Source organism: Quercus suber, unplaced genomic scaffold (genome assembly GCF_002906115.3).
Source record: "Quercus suber isolate HL8 unplaced genomic scaffold, Cork oak 2.0 scaffold_46, whole genome shotgun sequence".
Classification (NCBI taxonomy): Eukaryota; Viridiplantae; Streptophyta; class Magnoliopsida; order Fagales; family Fagaceae; genus Quercus; species Quercus suber.
The window spans coordinates 1166451-1188573 of NW_027069511.1; the positions used below are offsets into that span (position 1 = coordinate 1166451).

Genomic DNA, 22123 nt, shown 5'->3' on the forward strand with positions numbered 1-22123 from the left:
ACCAAAGTGTTTACAATGATTGAAAGCTTTTCATTTAGCTTCCATTTTTAATATTTTTTTATCAATACAACTCAATTTTTGAGCAACGATGCCATGAAATATTTTATATTTATTTGAATAATAAACCTTTGGCTTTGGTATCATACATTTTGAATACAATTTGCTCCACCTTTTCCTAGTCAAACTAGTTTTTGAAGTAAGGTTTTTTCAACTCTTTCTCTTTTTTGAGATTGACGTTTGAAGAGCTTTTTGACATAAAAAATAAATGTGAAGAGATACATAGGATCAAGCCTATGCATGTATCAAGATCAATCAAGACTATTGGCTAGATATTCATGACAAACTTAAAGATCTATTTACAACAATCAAATATAGATTTCTAGATTTCACTCACACTTAATATGTGCATACATGACAAGCTAAGCTCATAAATACACTACGCCATTAGTACGAAGGAACTAGGCCAAACTCAACATGTAATATGACACAACACAAGCGGTCAAACTTTTTGAATTTTTCACTTTTTATGTGTTTTTGGATTTTTACACAAACAAAACAAAAGCATTAAAGTAAGATCAACAAACAAAGCAACCAATAAAACAAAAATTGAGACATTGGAAGAGTGCATATGACATCATGCATGAAACTACAACCCTAAGACATTGGAAGTATTAATGCATGAACATGGTGGATAAATCATGCATGAGTATCCTTCTTCACCCACACCAGACGGGTGCTTTGGGTGAGATCCTTAGATAGAGGAGTATGACCAATATAGCTCTCAAACCTCAGGGTGAAGCTAGTTGGGCATGATGAGGTGTTCTTAAGATTTCCATGACATCTACAATGAGTTGACCATCATTTTCTCCCTTAGCTTGCTTTCCTTTTGGCATTCTTCTTTCATTTCCTTGAGCATGCATAGAATCAACCCTTTTGAGAGCATGAAGCTTGAAGCAATTTGGTCAAGTGTGCCCTCGAATGCCACAATGGTGGGTATAGGGGCCAAGCCCCATCAAAGAGGGAGGCTTTGGGCCCTAAAAACTAAAATTCTAAGGTTTTGGAATGGACCCTGTATACGCAGGTTTGTGCATGCGTGTGCATGCGTATGCATGCATCCCTAAAAACCCTAATTCTAATAACTTTAATGGCCCAACTTCAAACGGTCATAACTCACTCAATTTAAATCCAAATTAGGCAAAAGTTGTATTCAAATTGAAGCCTAGAATGTCTACTTTCCAATGAAACAAATTTCACTCAAAAGCTCTTTGTGGATAAAAATTTATAGTCAAAACAATGAGAAAATGTCATTTTTCAGCATCGTTTTCAAAGCAATTTGAGCACTTTTGAGTTGTGATTACTTCCAAACTATCAAAATAACTTCAATTACCTTTTGTATACATGTCAAACTCATCATTGAGATCGAAGACTAAAGTTTATTAACCGAATACAAAATGAGGTGTCTACAGCTATTGTTCCCATTTATACTGGGTTAAACCCATGAGATTTCTCTATTTTACCCTTATTGCTCACCAACCATTTTTGTCTGCTGTGAACACCTCTCTAATGCTACCTACTAACCTACTGGCCGCTCAGCCTCTACTACACCTTGTCATGCCTAGAGCTTTCTCTCTCTTGCACTACTCATTCTACAAAAAATCCTTATTTGATTGCTTCCGCCTTAAGCCTTTCCCTCTCATTCGAATGGGTGAAGCCTTGGGTCTCTCTCTTCCTACCTCTCTAGCATGTATCAAGTGGTCTCAGCCATTTACTACCTATTTTAGGCAAAGATGCCTTCCCAACAGAGCACCTCCCAAAAGAGACCTTAGTTGGATGTTGGAAATAAGTCATTTCCTCTCCCCCCCCCCCCCCCCCCCAACCAAACTACACCCTTGATTGTGGACTCACCTCCCTTGCATTGGCTGGGTACAGATTGGTGGTGCTCCAGCCATAATGTGGTTGTCTTATTGCTTCCTACTTTTGTTTTCTTTCTTTCCCATGCCATTTCTACCGCTAATATCTAGCTCTGTCTCATTCTACTCTTGCATCCTATCTACTCATGCTCGTCTTTTATGGAGAGTGGCATAATATATAAACAAAGAAAACAATGAAGGGATAGATTTGTGAAATTGGGGAGATTTTATTTTTCTTTTTGATCTATCAAGATTTATGACCGACTATGCTATTGCTAATTGTTAACTGTTTCTTAAAAAAAAGGGGGATGGAGTAATTAGAAAGGGAAAGAGAGGGGTTCGGAACTTTGGAGCCATTGTGCCATGCCATGGACTAACGAGGGGAAGAATATTTATTGTCGGTAATGTATATGCATTTCTCCTTGTGATTTTAGCATTCCTTTACATACGCATAGTGTTTTGTTAGTGTCACCTCATTTTTTTCCGTTAAATACATAGGTAAACAAACTAACGAAAGTTAATGAAAGGACTACTAGAGCTTAGTTTTAAAACTTTTTAGGAACTAATATTACTCATTTTAAACTTCAAAAACTAATAGTACTTAGTAAGTAAACTTTAGGAACCAACAATATAGTTTCACTTATTTTTGATGTGTTGTAGGGAAGAATAAAAGACCCTGCCAAAATGGCCATATATACTGTTAGGGAAAATATATATCTACTAATGTTTGCGAAATATTTAAAAATCTCCTATCTTTTTTAAACTCGAGTTTAGACTCAAGTTCTTTGAAAAAAATAGCTTTCAAATTTGCCGTGCTATTTTTTTATGAAACTTAAGTTATAAAAACAAATTTCAAAAATTTTCCATAGATCTCAAGTTCATGGAACTCAAGTACCATGAAAAACTTGATTTTCCAATTAATGGTAGATCCCTACATATTTTAAAAACAGTAATGGATTGCAAAATAATTTCAAAAACAAGTATTATTTGGCCATTTTCGCCATGTTAAAATAGATAACATAAACTTTGGCGAGTTAAAATAGCATTTGATTTAGCACAACTAGTGCTAATACTCCTAGGTGTTCCCAAACACAGTGGCGTAATGCTTTCTCTTCTCACATTCATAATAGATCTCATAGATTTTCTCCATTAAATTCCTTTTACTTTCGAAATTCTTTGTACTTACTTCACAGAATACGCTAGAATCATAACCCTGATGGAGAGCTGCTTATCATTTCAAAACACAGCCAAAAACAAAAATTAATTCAACTAAGAGCACAAATGTCAGAGAGTATCAGGCGAAGGAAAATGTACCATATGCTATTCACAAAATGGAGAGAATAAAATGCCAAGTTCGGTTCAAATAAATACAATTCCATTCATTCATAAAGACTCATGGTTACTATAAAGTTTATTGTTGCCAGAACTCAAATCCGACACCAGCTGAATGCAGCAAGAATAATTGCGCCCCCCATCTTTATAATATAAATGTTACAGACATCGAACAAGATATATATGTCAAACCCCTAGTACAAAATCTGTGGAAATCAGACAAACCCTATCCACTGAAAGTTAAAACTATGGAGAACTCTTAAAGCCCAAATAAATTGAAAAAGATAGGTAAAAAAAATTATCAATCCAGAGCCGGATTGAGAAATATTTAGCATTTTCGTAAATACAAGACACCAAAAATGAACACACTATCTTGAAGCCTAGAATGCTGCACCCACTGTACACCATCCATGTCCAAACCCACAAATTGCTTCTTTTTCTAAAATCAAATGCTGTCCAGACACAATCAATCCATTTGAAGTTTCGAAGAGGTGCAAATTAGCTCCAAGCTTCAAAGAATTAGGTCAACATAATGCTTTGCCCGAGAAAATAGGGCCGCACTTCATCTGTGGTTAACCATGACTTCAATTAAATATCAGACAGTGCACAGATGACTAACAGTATTGAGGCAGACACACCACTATGAAGAGGCACATATTGTAAACGAGTGCCAGCAGAGAAAAAACATCTGCTGTGAGAAACATATTACACTTGATACTTTGACAGCTTATCCTTCACTGGGGGCTCCAAAGCAGACATACATTGGTCCCATGCTCCATTTCTAAGCATCTGAAAAATTATAAATTCATACGAGTAAATCAATATTATAGTCTTTTCTATGCCCCCCATTTGTAACCACAGAAAATCTTTAAAAAAATAATAAATGTAGATATACTTTGGGTCCCTAAAATTTGTCAAGTTCTATTTCAATATCTGAAGTTTGAAAAGTTCTTTATTAGTCCTTAAAAGATAGTAAACGTACCAGTTAATCTTCTGTAATCTTGCCGTTATAACAAAATGCTACATGGCTTTGTCAAATTTTGCCAAGTAAGCAAGAATTATAACGGCAAGACTACAGAACGACTAACTAGGTACATTAATTTTAGGGTCCAAACCTTTTTTGCCTAATAAAAACTTCATCCCCTGCCTTGCTTAGTTTGCTAACACTTCACAGTTTTTTTCCTTTAAAAAAAGTAATCATTGACAATCAAACAAGAATTTAACCTACAAACAAAACAAAAACAAAAAAATAAAAATCTAAAACTAAACAAAAATCTAACAATGTCAAGGGATATACACAAAACACCCAAAAATAGAACAATTAGGCACTCCAAGTTATTCAGCCAAGCCTATTGAAGAACAAATCGTTATAAGACATCAATTTGAAGCTGGAGGCATATAGATAAATCAAATATTTCTATAAGGATGCTGCCAACGAAAGCAATGTGCTAACCTGTTTATAACCGCGCAACACCTCGCAAATATCATTATGTAGATCTTCACTCCTTATTTCCTATAGATGTACAAAATGTGACACAATTGAGTTTTTTTTTTTTTTTTTTTTTCCCAATAAGTGACACCATTTGGTTTTTTGTTAAAAATACAAAACATCAAAATATATCTTAAAAGGAAGGCCATTCTTACATGCCAACTTGCAATAGCTTTGCACATGAAAACAAGTGAGCTTAATGCCCCCGATGGATTTGCTTTAACCTGACAACATTTAAGGAAACCCATGCAACATTTTAATTACTGATACTTTCTAACTATAAATTCATTAAGAAAGTATTGGCATACCATGGCACATAGACCTCGGAAAGCATCCTCCTTTTCAATATCGTCGCGTATCCTGCATAAATTAATTGACCATCAGAAGATGAAGGTGGGTATGCCATAGTCGCACTTTCAGGTCATTGTTCTGAGAGCAAAGTAGATAAGTTTGCACAAGCATTGGTCTTGTCTAAGGCTGTTCAACAATCCTAAAAACCAGATGAAACCAACTGACCCAACCCGGCCTGATATTAACACAGTTGATTATTAAAAGGGGGGCAGTTGATTTTAGGTTTGTGGAGTAAATCATTCAGGTTTTTGTTGGTTTCAGGTTTGAGTTTAAAATTTAGGTTTTCAATTGGGTGTTGAACTTTATGAAAATCCACCCAAGTAACCCAAACCAACAGAAAAAATTATAAACAAGCCCTTTTTTCCCCACATGGCTGCTTTGTCTCATTAGTCCAAAGAATTCCCGGAATCCCTCCTCCGGCCCCTTTTTCTCTTAACTTCTCCACACCTCAGACTCTCTCTCCAACCCTTGACCATTGATCCAGTGTTGGTAAAAGTGCAAGACAAGCACAAAGGCCCCTTAGAGCCTAGACACAAAGTGCAAGTCTGAGTCCGATTGAAGTGCAGCGCACATTTTTAAAAAATATAATGTGATTATTTGAAAATATGGAATCTATATTCAGCAGTACTAAAACGATCAAAATAGAGATAGGTTTGAGGTAAGTCTTTGGATAATAACCGGAAAGACTCTTCTTGCCAAGAAAAGTCATGGGTGGTGTTTGTAGTTTTTTTATTGAATCCAAACTTTTTCAACTGGTGGTAGAGGTAGGGGGACAGTATTTTTCTTTAAGGATTTTTGAGCAGAGAAGGTACTTCATGAAGTCGGTCTTCATGGGTAAGAATGTGGCACAATGGCTGATGAAGAGTATAGAACAGATTGTTATTGGGATCAGTCCAAAGTATTTTTTTACATTCAGGGAAGGTGATTTAGCATACACCCTCCAACGAAGCTCCAACTCTTTTGGCTTGTTCCTACTATTGACTGAATTTAAAGTTGGCGGGTCTAGGAGGTCCATTATTATTCCAGTAGGCAGAGTAAAGAATGGATGGATGGTTTTTGGGTTAGAGTTAAGGAAGATGTTGGAACCTGAAAACTGTGAATGGTGGGTATGGTCATTTGAAATTTGTAGCTCAGCTTCATAAGGATAACTCAGGGGTTCAACCATTTAAATCTTTTGCCGATACGGTGCATGGGCATCAGGTGCAAGTCAGGGGCAGAAATCAGCCATACCTGTTAAGTGCCCATGATAAAGGGAAATTGCTATCAGGGGATAGTAAGGGGGAGAAGCAGAACACAGTAATGGAACAAAGGATGTTGAGCGAAACGCCGGTGAGCATACCAGGTCTAACGACTCTAGGAGGTAGAGATGTGGGTTCTCAGCGCATTACAGAGGAATTTAATTTTGGAAAGACAAATCCGGTAGGAAATAAAAGGAGATCTCCGTTCAAATTCAAATCAAATTGGATTGAACATGTTTATGGAAAAGAATGTGAACTGAGGAATTCTGACTGGACAGGAAAAGACTTGACTATAGAGGTTAATGGGGAAGGAAAAAGGCGTGTGGCTTGGAATAAAGGTGGACTAAGGAGTTCTATATGGGTCACAAGAAGACAAAGGGAGCACATGGTGGGTCCCTCCAGTGGATCACGGGTTACAAACATCCTGTGGTGGGCTCAAACCAAAGATTGTAACAATCTAGTGGGCCTTCCAGTGACCCCTTATCCAGAGCCCATCGGCCCAATTAGGATGGAAGTGGGTGAGAGCCCATCCTTGAGTGACCCGAGACCATTAAATCAAGAAGTCCACGCATCAGCGATGTCCAACGCACCTCACAAAGCTTCGGTTGCTCTGGACATCACAGGAGCTGTTGGATATCTCGCTGAGTCACCGGTGCCACCGGAGAATACCCGCACAGTGCAAAACCAAGCCTCGACAATGGTGAAGAGCTCGGCTGGTCAAACCGAGATGAACCGATGTCCCGCGAAGGCATCGGTGGAGAACCGTTGTCCCTTTTCCGATGGGTTTCGTGCTGGGGATTCACGCGCTAGGGACTTACCGGCGACACTGGATAGGGCTGATTTAGCTCTATTCCACACCACGAGGACAGATTCTGATGGGTCTCACGCCGATGAGCCTTCGATCACACTGGGTAAGGCAAAAATAGATGGTGTTATCCAAAGGTCTTGTGTTATTCAATTACGTTCTGAGTCCAATGAGAGTTGGGATTGAGGAATTGGGTGCTCAGGGTGGTAATGAAGGTGGTCAGGTTGAGGGTGCAAGTGTTAATCAAGGGATAGACACCTCCCATCAGGCTAACCAGTCGGTGTTGGCACTGACTGAGGTAGAAACAGCTTGTGCAGATGTGGATAGTTCTTCCCCCTTGATGACTATTAATCCTCTGGAGTTGGCTGTGACGGCTGAATTGAATAGAAATACTAAGGTGATGAGGTTTGATAACACTAAATGTTTCTAATTGGGTGAAACATAGACTCCCTGGTTTCAGTAAGATGATAGGGCTTTCTTTGGGTCGACATGAGAAGATGTGTATTATGCTATTACAAAGGCTTGAGATGGAGATTGAGGCAGCCAATCTGGTGCACAGGAAAGTTGCTGCCCCCCGAAAAGCTGTCTCCAAGTATAAAGGGAAGACGGAGTTGAGGAATTTGATTCCTTCGGTTAATTTTGATGGGAGATAGTTTTCTTTGACTGCATTACTGAGGGTGTAGTAGGGAGTTTACAATTTCAATGAAGTTAAGAATGGTGTCATGGAATGTTCAAGGATTGAATGATTCGCAGAAACGTTTGGTAGCTAGAAATTTATTACAGGAGTTGAATTGTGATGTAGTTTGCCTTCAAGAAACTAAGCTCACAGGCATTGATAGACAGTTGATTTGCAGCTTGTGGAGTTGTCCCTATGTAGACTGGGTAGCTTTGGACGCGGATTAGACAGCTGGTGGGGTTTTGATGATGTGGGATAGGAAGGCTTTAGAAAAGTTGGAGGTAATGGTGGGTCAATTTTCCATATCAGTTCGATGGCAAGGTTTGGAGGATGGTTTTATTTGGGCATGTTCTGGGGTTCATGGCCCGAATGATAAAAACTTGAGGGGGGAGATATGGGATGAGCTGATTGGAATTCAGCAACTTTGGGAAGTTCCATGGTGTTACATAGAGGACTTCAACATTATTTGTTTCCCAAGTGAACTTTTGGGGAGATCACGCCTTGCCCCGGCAATGGAGAATTTTTTTGAGTTTATCGAGGAGCTTAGCTTGATAGATTTGCCATTGGAAGGAGGGAGTTATACATGGTCTAGTGGTTCGGATCAGCCTTCGATGTCTAGGATAGACAGGGTTCTGGTTTCTCATGATTGGGAGGATCACTATCCGGATGTGATCCAACGAGTTTTACCTCGTCCTATTTCAGACCATTTCCCCATATTAGTTCAAAAGTCATTTTAAAGGGGATATTAAGGGGGAAAAGTCATTTTAGGTTTGAGAACATGTGGCAAAAGATGAATGAGTTCAAAAATAAGGTTCATTCTTGGTGGAATCGCTATTCCTTCTCAGGTACTCCCGGTTTTGTACTTGCCAAGAAGCTGAAGGCATTGAAGGAAGATATTATTCAGTGGAACCGGAGGGAGTTTGGAAATGTAGAGCGTCAGAAAAAAGAATTGTTGTAGGCTTTGAAATTATTGAATGTTAAGGAAGGGGAGGAGTATGGCCTTTCTGAAGTGGAGATAGGTGAGAGGGTTGTGCTGAAATCTCAAATACAGAACCTTCTCTCATTGGAAGAAGTCTCGTGGAGACAGAAATCGAGGATGCTTTGCATTAAGAAAGGAGACAACAATACCAAATTTTTCCACAAGGTGGCCAATTCTCAGAGAAGGTATAATCATATTAATATGTTAGAGGTGAATGGGGTTATTTATGAGGATGAATCCGAGATGGCAGACCAAGCTATATAGTTTTATAAAAAACTTGTACAAGGAGACAAAGGAGTGGAGGCCTTTTGTGGAAGGTTTGGAGTTTGATCAAATAGAGGGGTTGGAGAGGGACTGGCTGGAATGGAGGTTTGAAAAGGAAGAGGTTCTTCGAGTTGTCAAAGAGTTGGAAGTAGATAAAGCTCCAAGTCCTAATGGTTTTTCTATGGCGTTCTATCACCATTGTTGGGGAGTTGTGGAAGGAGATATCTTAGCTGTGTTTGAAGAGTTTTATCAACACAGTAAGTTTGAAAAATCTCTTAATGCAACTTTCATAGCCTTAATCCCTAAGGAGAATGGTGCCTCCAATATTCGAGATTTAGACCTATTAGCTTGGTGAGGGAGTGTTTACAAGATTTTGGCTAAAGTGTTGGCAAACCACCTGAAAGAGGTTTTGGATCAGCTGATATTTGAGTCTCAGAACAGTTTTGTGGGTGGTAGACAGATACTTAATTCAGTTCTTATTACTAATGACTGTATTGATAGTAGGGTGAAGAATAAGATTCCGGGGGTTATTTGTAAAATAGATATTAAGAAAGCCTATGATCATGTGAACTGGGAGGCTCTTCTAGATTTGTTGAAGAGAATGGGATTTGGGGTGAGGTAGTGTAGGTGGATCCGCACATGCATATCTACAGTCCAATTCACTGTCTTGTTTAATGGGTCTCCAACTGATTTTTTTAGGAATTCGAGGGGATTGAAACAAGGGAAACCGCTATCTCCCATGTTGTTTCTGGTTATGATGGAGGTCTTCAGTAAGATGATGAAAAAAGCTGAAGGTGCTGGTTTGCTTCGAGGTTTTAGGGCGGATTGTAGACGGGGTGGAGAGGTTTGTGTCTTGCATCTTTTGTTTGCAGATGATACGATTCTGTTTTGTGATGCAGATGAGGAGCAGATTCTACATGTTCGGATGCTTCTTCTTTGTTTCAAGGTAGTGACAGGTTTAAAGGTTAATGCTCTGAAAAGTGAGATGGTTCCCATTGGAGAGGTTCCTAATGTCCATGTCTTGGTAGAGATTTTGGGATGCCGGATTGGGTCTTTGGCTATGACCTATCTTGGTATGCCATTGGGGGCATCCCACAAGTCCCCTACTGATTGTAATCCTATCTTGGAGAAAATTGAGCGTAAGTTGGCAGGTTGGAAGAAGATATATTTGTCAAAAAGTGGAAGACTAATGTTGCTTAAAAGCACATTATCTAGTCTTCCCACTTATTATTTATCTCTTTTTACTATCCCTATGCATGTAGCCAATAAAATTGAGAGGTTGCAAAGGGATTTCTTGGGGGGGGGGACTCCAAGACACATTTGGTGGTATGGGACAAGGTGTGTGCACCTTTGAAAAATGGTGGGTTAGGAGTAAGGAAATTAACTACTTTTAATAAAGCCTTACTAGGGAAGTGGTTATGGCGGTTTGGGATTGAGGAGACAAGGCTTTGGAAAAGGGTTGTAACTCTAAAGTTTGGGGAAGAATTTGTGGGTGGGGGGGGTAATGGACATCCGAGCTAGGTAGAGGGGTACATGGGTGTGGCTTGTGGAGAAGTATCTGCATGGGCTGGGAGGAATTTAGCAAAAATGTTCGATTTAAGGTAGGGGTGGGAGATAGAGTTAAGCTATGGACAGATCAATGGTGTGGGAACTCTCCACTTCATTTGAATTTTCCGAGTGTTTATGGGATTGCATCCAATAAAGAGGCATCGATGGCCTCTTCTCTTGAACAGTTAGGGATAGAGGAACGGAGAAGCTAGGATGTTCATTTTATTCAGAAACCAAATGATTGGAAAATGGGTGGTGTGGAAGAATTTCTCCATACCTTGGGTTGAAAATCTACCTCCCATTGAGAATGGAGATCGTATGCGATGGAAGTTGACAAAGAATGGGGACTTTGATATCCGATCGTTTTATAATAAGTTGAGAAGTCCCTTGCCTATTATTTTTCCTTGGAAAAGTGTTTAGAAGGTTAAGGCTCCTCAGCGTATTTCCTTCTTTGTGTGGACTGCTATATGGGATATGATCCTAACAAGTGACAATTTGAGGGATAGGGGGATGGATTTTGTTGACTAGTGCATCATGTGCCGTTGTAATGGGGAAATAGTGGATCATTTGTTACTTCATTGTGGTAAAGTTTATCGGTTGTAGAGTTTGGTGTTTAGATCTTTTGGGATTTCTTGGGTCTTGCCAAGATCGGTTGCTGATACTCTCTTTGGTTGGTAGAATTGGACTGGAAAGCATTCGTCAAGCATTTGGAATTTAGCTCCATTGTGCTTAATGTGGTGTCTGTGAAGGGAGCGAAATAGGAGGACATTTGAGGACATGGAAAATTCAGATGACCAACTATTGGCTTCTTTTAGTGGCTCTATGTTTGACTGGTCTAGGGCTTGGGGACTCACCTCTAGTGATTCTCTCGCTATGTTCCTTAGCTCTCTCCTGTGTAATTAGTATCTTTTCCTTTCTTTTTTCTTTCTTCTTTACCTTTACCCTCTGTAATTTTCTCTGCCTTATGTTTTTCTGCATAAGGTAGTGTTCTTGAATATATATCTTTATTACTTACCAAAAATAATTATTATTATTATTAATGAGCAACACAACAATCAAGTGATCAAATAATCATTTAAGCTGAAATATAACATTTTATATCATTCTCTTAATCACTTATTCAATTGATAAGTAATTATCAATATGAGTCTAAGACTCTAAGTACGCAGTTCATTATATATTCAACAGCAACTACTAAAGTAACTAAACAATTATCACAAATATATTAAATTACACTTTCTTCTTTCATGTATGAACTTGGAGTTCCAAGAAATAGCAGTTTTGGTAGCAAGAAGAAAATTCAAGGGGACATGTGTAAAGGTGGAGGTGATGGGCTTTAGTGTATAGTAGTTTATATACCAAATCAATGGTTTATTTCAATAGTATTAAGATCAGATGGCCACAATTCATATTTGGTTCATTTAATATAAATATATATATATATATTTATAAATCTCATAAAATAGAACATTGAGCTGATCGAAAAACTCCAAAAGGCGCACTTCTTCAAATACGCTTCGCTTCAGCGCTTTGCGCTAAGCATGCTTTTACCAACACTGCTTTGATTGCCTCACTTCCTCTAAATACTTAAGCAACTGTGCTACAATACAAAGTACCCAGGAGAAAATGGGTTCAAAAGCAAATCTGCCGTTAAATCGATGAGGATTATGAGGAGCAGACAGCCAACATGGCCAGGTTACTTCCCCAAATGTTCTGACTGTTGTGAGTTTTGTATTCTTTAAATTTTTGTACGGGTTCTTTAAGTATTATTGATTTTTGGTTAAGTGATCTGATTGGTTTGGGTTTGGGTTTTTCTCAAGTTGGTTTGACATCCAAAATGGGCCAACTATCAAGCCCACCCCGATAACCCAACTGGACGCAACAGTAAAAAATTGAGGTGCATTCGGTTTCATCTGATGGATCAATTAGCATCCGGTGGGAACTTTCCCAACATGAAAGCTTTTATTTAGATGGTGAGTTGATACTAAACCAGACCAAACCCAACCCATAAGCACTCCTAGTCTTGTCACAAGGTTTTGGTATGAATAAACAAGGCTGAAAGCAGGAATGGATTAACCAAATCTCACTTTTGAAAGATCATTGTCTTTCGTAGAGTCTTCTTTCATTGTAAAAGTAGTTCACATAGTTCATAGAAAATGACATAACCCCTTCATTAGTATTTTCTCAACAAGGTAACTCACCCAAATGTAACACTTTCTGCTTATGCACTTGGTCAAGGAGAAGGTTGTCTGTTACTGATATTTGGAGGCCTAAAGTAAGAGTTGTGTATGATTTAAAAACGGCTAATTCACATTCCTACGGGTCAATTCTAAAAGAGAGAAAAATTTTTGAGTAAAATAATTTCGTTGAAATGAGAAAATTAATCTGGTACACAGTAAGTGTATTAGAGAAACTCCTAGAGAATTACAATCTAAAATTTAAAAGATTAACAAATTCTACAAGAAAAGAAGAAATAATTAGGGTAAATAATTTAATATTTTCATCCAATCATGTAAAGTTAAGCAAAATCACCATGAGCTCTACATTCGTTCATTATTCCTTTCTGTCCAAATAATCCACATCATAATTTTACTCCTTGTAGCCATACCAAAGTTATCAATTTGGAATGGCTGGAAAATTCCAAACTAGTTAGTTGACTGGAATTAATTACCCCACCCCCCCCCCCCACCCTGCTTTCATCTCGGCCTAAATTCTGGTCCATTCCCACCCGTTTTAGTCCATTCCAATAAATTTCAACCGGTATGATGATTACAGCCAGTACATGAACAAAACATTAACATGATTTTTCATAATTTTTTCTTGATTTTGATATTTGAAAGTTGGTGCTATTAGGATATGTTATTGATTCATCCTATATTATTGGGATCCTTGTTATCTAATGAGATTCTATAAACTTCATTGTTACATAATGATGATGTCTATTATTTGGTTTGAATTGATAGTTTGATATGGTATAAAACTGACAAAAACCTAGGTATTTTATTTTGAATTACATACATACATATATATATATATATATACCACCGGGCCTTGATGCCCAAGTGGTACCCGGTTTATCATGAAACCGCTAGCTCGAGGGTTCAAGCCCCCGCAAAACCAATTACCTAGCAAAAAAAAAAATATATATATATATATATAATTAGCAATAAACCAAAAATGGTATGTCAGAATATACTAGTACCAAAATATTCCGTTCCAATAGACAAAATGGAATGGTCATTGGAATGAAATTAACATATTTGAGCCATACTGCACTTCTTTTTCCAACAAACGAAAAGTTCAAACACCATCTTAGGCATCACCTGATTAACCCAAAACAAAGAAAAGACAAATGCCCAATGCTCTCTTGCTACCAAAGTACGAAGCAAAAGATTATCTACTATTTTCCCAGTTTCCTTGGACAGCCAACAACTACAATAGTCCCTTAAGGAGATTCTCAACTATCCAAGCCTTCCCCAGTGTAGCTGTCCAAACAAAAAGTACTACCATATGCAGAACTTTTGTCATCCATGAACTTTGCCATGGGAACCCAAGCTCCCAATTACCTCTCAAAGCTTCAAGGGGTGACCCAAACAAAAATGCCAGTGGAGAGACACAGTAGCCCTCAAAGCTGAGAAGGTGTGGGAGGACTTGAAAAGATATTTGAGTTTGCAATTTCATACTAAGGACTTGGGTTCTCTTTGTTATTTTCTAGGTATTGAAGTTGCTCGTTCCTCTCAAGGTTTTTTTTTTTTGTCTCAACCGAAGTATGTTCTTGATCTTTTGTCTGAAACTGGTCACTTGGGTGCTCATCCTGCTGATACTCCTATGGATTCTACTGTTAAACTTGATGGCAAAGTGAACTATTTAGTGATGTTGGTCGATACCGCTGCTTGGTTGAGAAGTTAATTTTTCTTACTGTAACTCTTCTTGACATTACCTATGCCGTTGGTGTGCTTAGTTGGTATATGCATGCTCCTCGACAACCTCACTTTAATGCTGTTTGTCATACCTTATGTTATCTGAAGAGGGCACCTGGACAAGGACTTTTGTACAAGCCCTCTCCTTCTCTGTTTGTGACAGGTTTTAGTGATGCTGACTAGGCTGGTAGTCGTTCTGATTGGCAGTCCACATCTGGCTATTGCACCTTTGTTGGTGACAATCTTGTTGCTTGGCGTAGTAAAAAGCAGAATCTTGTTGCTCGTTCTAGTGCTGAAGCCGAGTATAGAGCTATGGCTCAAACTGCTTCTGAGATGTTATGGGTTCAATTTCTTCTTTGTGACTTGGGTGTTGGTGTTCCTACTCCTATGCAGATGTATTGACAATCAGGCTGCTTTTTTTTTTTTTTTTTTTTTTTTTTTTGGATAGGTAATAAGAATATTATTAAAACACACTGAAAACAAATGTAAGCCAATACAAGGTGTTCATGATGGTGAACACAAGGAAAAGCAACAAACAAACAAACAGCAACAAAGAACAAGAACAAACTTAAGTGCAATACTAAGAGAAGAAATAAAATCGAAGATAGTGGAGCAATCCGAGAAGCCCCAACACCTAGACCAATCAAATAAAGTCTTCTGGCATAGGCTAGTAAATGAACCAAGGATTTCATAGTATCCTCAAAAGAGCGCCGATTTCTTTCCGTCCAAACAATCCACATCAAACAGCCAAGAACCATATTCCATATGTCTGAATTAAATTTTCCCAACCCAAAACTCCAACAATACACCAAGCTTTCCACAGAGCCTGGCATGACCCATTGTGTCCCAAAGATTTGAAGCATATAAACCCACAGAGAGTGAGCTACCGAACAATGGAGGAGAAGATGATCCACAGTTTCCTCATTCCGATGGCACATACAACACCTATTCACCACAGGCTGCTATTTATATTGCTAGCAATCCTGTGTTCCATGAACGTACCAAACACATTGAGGTTGATTGTCACTTCATTTGGGATTTATTGATGAAGAACAGATTGTCACCGCCTTTGTTTGTTTAGATGATTGGTTGGGTGATATTTTCACTAAGCCTTTAGCTCATGCCTCCTTTCAACAACTATCTTTCAAGCTGGGCATGTTTAATTTGCATGGGGAGCGTTAAGAGTTATTTTCTGGTTACTTGTTCTATTAGCATATTAATAAAAGACTTATCAAAAAAAAAAAAAATAAGCATATTAACAAGGGTATTTGTGTAATTATGCTATAAACCCTAATAAAAATATATTCTAAGGTGAAGGCTGACAGATTAACGCCTAAACCTTATTTTCTTCACTGTTGCTCTCTCCCTTTATTTTCCCCTTCTTCTTAATTCTCTAACCTAAATTTCCATAGTTTACAATTTAACTGGATCGAACATCAAATTTAACAATACATGATAACCTCCAACATATAAAGGGAAAGAATGATTTTCCTCTGGAAAACAAATCAATAAAAAGGAATTACACAGTGGTAATCTGTAATAATTAATTTTTACACACTGCTTTTAACCTATTGTTATCAACAGTCCCTCAACCAAATGCTCCCAAATTTCTGTGGCAGCTTCCCTCACTCCCATTCTATGTATCAACCCTGATTTGTCAGCCAAGGGTTCGTTTGATTCAGATTACAAGATTGGCACATGTTAGGGCTGGTTAGTTACAAGTTAGTTACTAGTTAATGGACTAATCTTAGTTAGAGTTCAAGCACATCTAACACATTGATCACACATTAATTCTTGGGAGCACATGCTAAAATAGTAAGCCAATAAGATTTAACCATGTGCGGCCAATTAGAACAGGGCAAGTGATGTATAAATAGATGCTTGGAACTCTCATTTGGATCATTAAAAGAAGAATAGTCATTTTGATCCTTAGTCTTGTTTTCTCTCTTGTTCTGTTGGAATAGAGATTCCCTCGAAGTAATCACATGTTGGAGAAATGACTCTCTCAAAGAAGTCACAATCCTTTCCATCATTCATCATATTTATGCAATACACTCTTTATTAACCAACTTCACACTTGCAATCCAAAATCCTAGTTGCAAATTTCTTCAAGAAACCTCATCAATTATCCTCACTCCAATATTCCAATGCTATACCCGAAATTCCAAGGCCCTAAACACTAACTCTAGTCTGCAATCTACCAAATCTCACATCAAACAACAATCTCATCTCATTTCCAACCTATAACCAAACCCTTGAGGCTTCCCAATCCTAAACCTAGCCTCCAAATCTCTAGAACCCTCTTGAATTCCCTCAAGGAACCGAAATCCCAAGTGTGTTCCTAACATCAAAGGGGTTTGGCCACAGATAGAGAAGAAAGGCAAGGCAAAAGAGTAAGGGGAAAGGAGGGTGGAAGCAAGCCCCCAAAAGATTTAAGACTTGGTTTCGATTTACATTTGTTGGTGGCAATGCAGGAGTGGAGAGAGGTGGTGGCGGCAATGAGGAGCGTGAGAGGGAGGGGGTAATTGCAGGGAAGTAAGGAGGGAAGGAAGGGGCTGTGTCAACATGTAACAGAGGAGGGGAGGAAAGTGGTGGCAGCAGCACAAAAGAATGGAGTGGGATGAGGAGATGGGGAGAGGGCACAAGATTGGTCTAGAAAAATGGTTTACCCTTTTAAAAGGAATAAACCATTTTCTACCATTATGGTATACTTCTCCTTGATAATGAAAATGATTTCCATGTACCTTGGCGTAACCCTTTTTCTCTTTGAAATGAAGTTACTTAACAAAAAGAAATTAAGTTTATTACTTATTTATTACCAAAAAAAAAAAAAATTACTAAACAATTTTCTGTTGAATCAAACAACAAAAGATATGGAAAACATTTTACGTCAAAACAAAGGGAACCTAAGTTTCCCTTTGATTGTCCAGAAAAGGAACCATGCATAAGGTAGTCCAAGGACTTGAACTGGAGACTTCATGGGGGTTCCCATGAGGCCAATCAATTGAGCTAACCTGTGCGTGCACCCTCAGACACAATTCACAGGTTGTCCAACAACTTTAACAAGAGCTAATTCAGTGTCAGGATTGGATCATCATTTTTGCCACCTAGAAAGTTACCTGTTACAAAGTAGCATATTTGTATGTGCATGCAGACAGAGACCTACAAGGTTCAAAAAACTTATTGTGCTAGTGTTATGAGTAGAGAATGACTTGAAGAACAAGTCCAATTAATCATCCAGAATATAATTATATGCCCCTAAATTAATTTCAATATGCTTGTGTTACAAGCCCTAAAGGAATTCAACTTCCATATAATTATTATGATTTTTGCATCAAGCATCTAGCATATGTAGTAGGAAAGGAGCATCTAGAATATTTAGTAGGACTACATATTTATGTTTGAATTATAAGTCATGTTGATAGTAGTTGAACCAAATTGTAATACCTCCATCAGTAGCTTCAAGAAACAACAGTAATTTGCACAAATAAGTTTCTTTAGTCGGAGCAGACAGAAATACTTACATAGACAAGGCACTGCACCATGCTTGCATAAATGTTCCATATGTGGTGACACAAGCTCTGGACAAACCCAGGCAAGCCTCCCAAGTGTTATTGCACTATTTTCTATGAGTGACTTGTTGACCTCCTGCTCAGCATCAAGAAATGTGATTAAAGATGAGACAATTTGTAGAATACACATGTACCCAAACAATAATGAAAGAGGATCACCTCCACATGTTGTAGGATTGGAACTAAGCATGAAATAACAGTCATAACAACTGGAGCAATTTCTTGACGAACCTGAAATTAAAAACACATCAAAAGTCAATTACACATAGCAAATGAAGCGGCAGAGTGATTACATTCATGGGCGTTTTTCACGGTAAATAAACATAGAACCAAGAAAAAGCACCTGTGTAGTTATAACTACATCTTAAGAACTAAATATATGGGCTAAAGGATGTTAGGAAAGCATTACAAACACAAAATTCAGTGTTGGCAGGTACATAAAATGTTAGGATTCAAACTCTTGCATCTCTGCAATATGAATGCATGTCCATGATCATGCAAACCATCAGAAACATGAAATGAAGGAATTCTAAATGGCACAAATTGCAAAGAACCCAAAGAGCCTAATCAAAGCATGAATACTGTTGATTATAGATAAAGTATGCCCAACTCAGAAAGATGTGGATTAAATAACCAAGTAGAAATAATATAATCCTCCCAGACCTTACAGAGATGGTTGAAATGCTATTACCCCAGCCCCTTTCTCTTCCCTCACCAAGGCGCCAACAGGGGAGGGAAGTGGAGCAGTATTTATCTAACACTAAAACCAGCAAAAGCTAAAAATTTTAAAGGAGCATGAAGAGCTTAACTTACCTTAACTGCTAATTCCCCAATTGACCAACATGCATTATTTGCAACTGAAACAGTTTCCTTAAGCTTAGGACTGGTCTGTACAGAAAATATGTTACATAAATAAGGAGGCTGTCAAGAGTACCAATCAAAAGTCGATACCATTAAATAAGTTTCACTTACCAGTTGCTTTGCTGCAATATCGAGAAACTCAGACAAACGAGGGCACAAATGAACGGGGCATACCTAATCAAAATCATCAAAGGGCAGTGTATACATTAAAGCTTGAGATGGATAAATTCCTTAGAAGCAAAAATGATAGCTTCAACTTAGCCATTAGCCCTGTTGCCTGTGCTACCTAGCTACTTCATGTTTTTTAAGGAATTCAGTATCTTGAAGTCCTCAGATCCCGCAAGTAGCTCAAGCCAAGGGTTGTGAACCCATCCCAAGGGATGTGCATAAACTTAGGTCATTTAACAGATAAAGATTTTCAACTTACTCTAGCAAGGTCCCCAAGAAGGGCAAAGGCACTCTGCCGGACATCAGAAGCATCATCCATGCAACATTGCAGAAGCAGATCTCTTAAATTACTATGTGAAACCTGCAGAGAAGTAATATAAGCACGCATGATCAACCATGTCAAAGTACAGGCCATATCATATTTAAGAACTCTAAATACATGAGAAATATCCACATTCCATTCAGATATGCCGTAATCCAAGTCTGCTACAGATGACGTAACCCACAATCCAACCAAGACAAATACCTAGAGTATTTGGGAAAATTACCAAAAATTAGGCTGCAAAATCATTTCTCTCTTCCCAGGAGACAATAAGTTGGCACTATCAAATTTAAAGCAAGAAAATAGGCCACAGTGTTCATACAGGTCCCTATTTGACTATTTATCCAACAATTACTCATATTTGATGTAATTAGGTGTTTTCGATGCTCGCTCTTATTATATGGCCTTACAACCTCCAATCACCTGTCCTTTTCCATGGAAACCTTTGTGGAAACCAAAAAAATCCTATAAAAGGCAGCTTCTTTATTGGGCAGTGGCGTTAGGGAAAATTTTAACTGCTGATAATTTGAGGCGAAAACTGGTGGTGGTGGATTGGTGTTGCATGTGTAAGAGGAGTGGGGAGACTATTGATCACTTACTACATTGCCCAGTTGCGCAAGAGCTATGGAATATGGTGTGTTCCCTTTTTGGAGTTCATTGGGTCATGCCACATGGTGTTGTGGATCTTTATAGCAAGTTGGTCAGACAAGAATTATAGACTCAAAACTAAGTTGCTTTGGAGTATGATCCCTCATTGTCTTATGTGGGTCATATGGAAGGAGAGGAATACAGTACTTTTGAAGGGGATGAAAGGTCGATTCATGAGTTGAAGCTTTTCTTCCTTCAGAATTTTTTAGAATGGGCAAATGCTTCGGGTTTTGTTACCTTCAGGTCTCTACCTGACATGCTTGATTTTCGTACCTTCGTTACTGTTTAGTTTTTTCTTTTTGTCTCTTAGCACACTGCCTGTGCGCGCTTTTTATCTTTTTGTCCTTTTTCAATTTTAATGAAGTTTATTACTTATCAAAAAATAAAAATTACTCATATTCGATGGTAAAATCATTTTAAGAAAAATCTAAAAGCCAATGTCAGTATTAATAGAACACCACCAGATAACCCACTAATTAAGGCATAAGTTCTCGTATCATACGAGTTTAACACCCAAGAATCTGATCAATAAAAATCAATAAAAATAAAAAAAACACACAATAAAAATCAAAGAACAAAATCAATTAAAACAAGCAGACAGAATGAATTGCACTAAGCTTTATTTCCTATCTTTGCTTGATCAATAAATTTAGGAAAAAGGGGAGTACCAGACTCTCTATCCCACTGCCAAGACCCTCTGCAAGTCCAGAGAGTAGATCAAGACAGCATACAATAAACTCTTTATCATATTGAACCCCCGCCGAAACAGTATCAACCTGCAATAGAAGTTCCAAAAGTCTGGCAAAAATTACAAGACGGACCAGATTTTGAGGGACCATATAATTCAAGAGGGAAAAAAACAGATACTGTATGACTTATGTTCTGCCATACAGTTTAAAAGTGACGTTAATGGCACAAAAACTTGGAATATTTGCAGTTTCAAAAACTACATGCGTATGATACCAGCATGAATGGTGTACACAGGATTCTGAATAATGAAGATACTGCTGGAATTATCATGCATTCTTTAAGAATTTCATATATTGATTCTCTTAAGCTGCTCTCACCAATTCAAAGGATGCAAATATCTTTGGAGACAAAAGGTATGAATTTTGAAGGTGAGATACACTCAATGTGCTATTTTGGAAGTGATGGTATAGAGTGGCCTATCTTCCAGTGAATTTTTATTGATAAGATAAACAACAATAGAGCCACCCCAACCAGAATTTTCAAAAATCCAAAACGAAACAAGTTAATGCTGGCTAGGTATCTCAAATTGAAAACAATCATATGCTATCCTTTATTTTTTTTCTTCTTTTTCCCAGTTTAACTTATATAAATAAATAAACCAAAACCACTGATTCCTAAACAATCAAGATATCAAATTACTGAAACTTTGCCAACTGTTGGGTCTGAATGATGTTTATACACCTCTGAAATACAGGCTCAGCAAATTGAGAGAATCCGGTACCCAATGCCTGGAAAGAAAAAGAAACATATTATTTTCTGCATTGATGCAACTCATAGCTGTAATCCAGATATTTACTTTGTAGCTCCTGGTTGTAATGTCAATTAAGATAAGATCATATTTTTCAATGAACAGATATGACAAAGAAAAAGTGAAGTACAAGTGCATGTAAAGCCTAATTTAATCAGATTAGAATGATAGAAGGTTAGGAAAGAGACAGACAGAAAGGAAGGGAATGGATATTGGTCACTTAAGTAAGACTTTTTCCTAATGACTGGAGCCCACATAGCTGATTCACATTAGAGTTCCAATATTCTCTATTTTTATTTTCCCTTTTGACTGATAAGTTACACACTCACCCAGTGAGTGTTGAACCCAAGACCTTAACCTCCACTTTACTCTTATAAGGAAAGGAAGCCCCATTTGAGCTAGAGCTCGTTTGCCAATCTTCTCCTTATGTTTAAAAGACCAATAGCTTTATTCGCTGCTATTGATGCATGGAGGAATCGCAAGTGTTCACCCTTTATTCCCACCCAACTGACTGTTACCATGTAAAATTCATATATAAACAG

The 22123-nt window shown here is 38.0% G+C and overlaps 1 protein-coding gene across 1 annotated transcript in view; it reads right to left on the reverse strand.

Annotated features, from left to right (window-relative positions):
* Positions 1 to 3263: 3263 nt before the first annotated feature.
* LOC111999964 (transportin-1) overlaps positions 3264 to 22123 on the reverse strand; it is a 35122-nt gene continuing 16262 nt past the window's right edge. The window contains 12 exon segments of the mRNA XM_024032068.2: positions 3264 to 4031; positions 4696 to 4755; positions 4887 to 4955; positions 5040 to 5091; positions 18037 to 18067; positions 18070 to 18160; positions 18244 to 18315; positions 18898 to 18972; positions 19057 to 19119; positions 19373 to 19474; positions 20752 to 20859; positions 21478 to 21561. Coding sequence (XP_023887836.2) covers positions 3948 to 4031; positions 4696 to 4755; positions 4887 to 4955; positions 5040 to 5091; positions 18037 to 18067; positions 18070 to 18160; positions 18244 to 18315; positions 18898 to 18972; positions 19057 to 19119; positions 19373 to 19474; positions 20752 to 20859; positions 21478 to 21561 — 891 coding nt within the window. The 3' untranslated portion in view covers positions 3264 to 3947.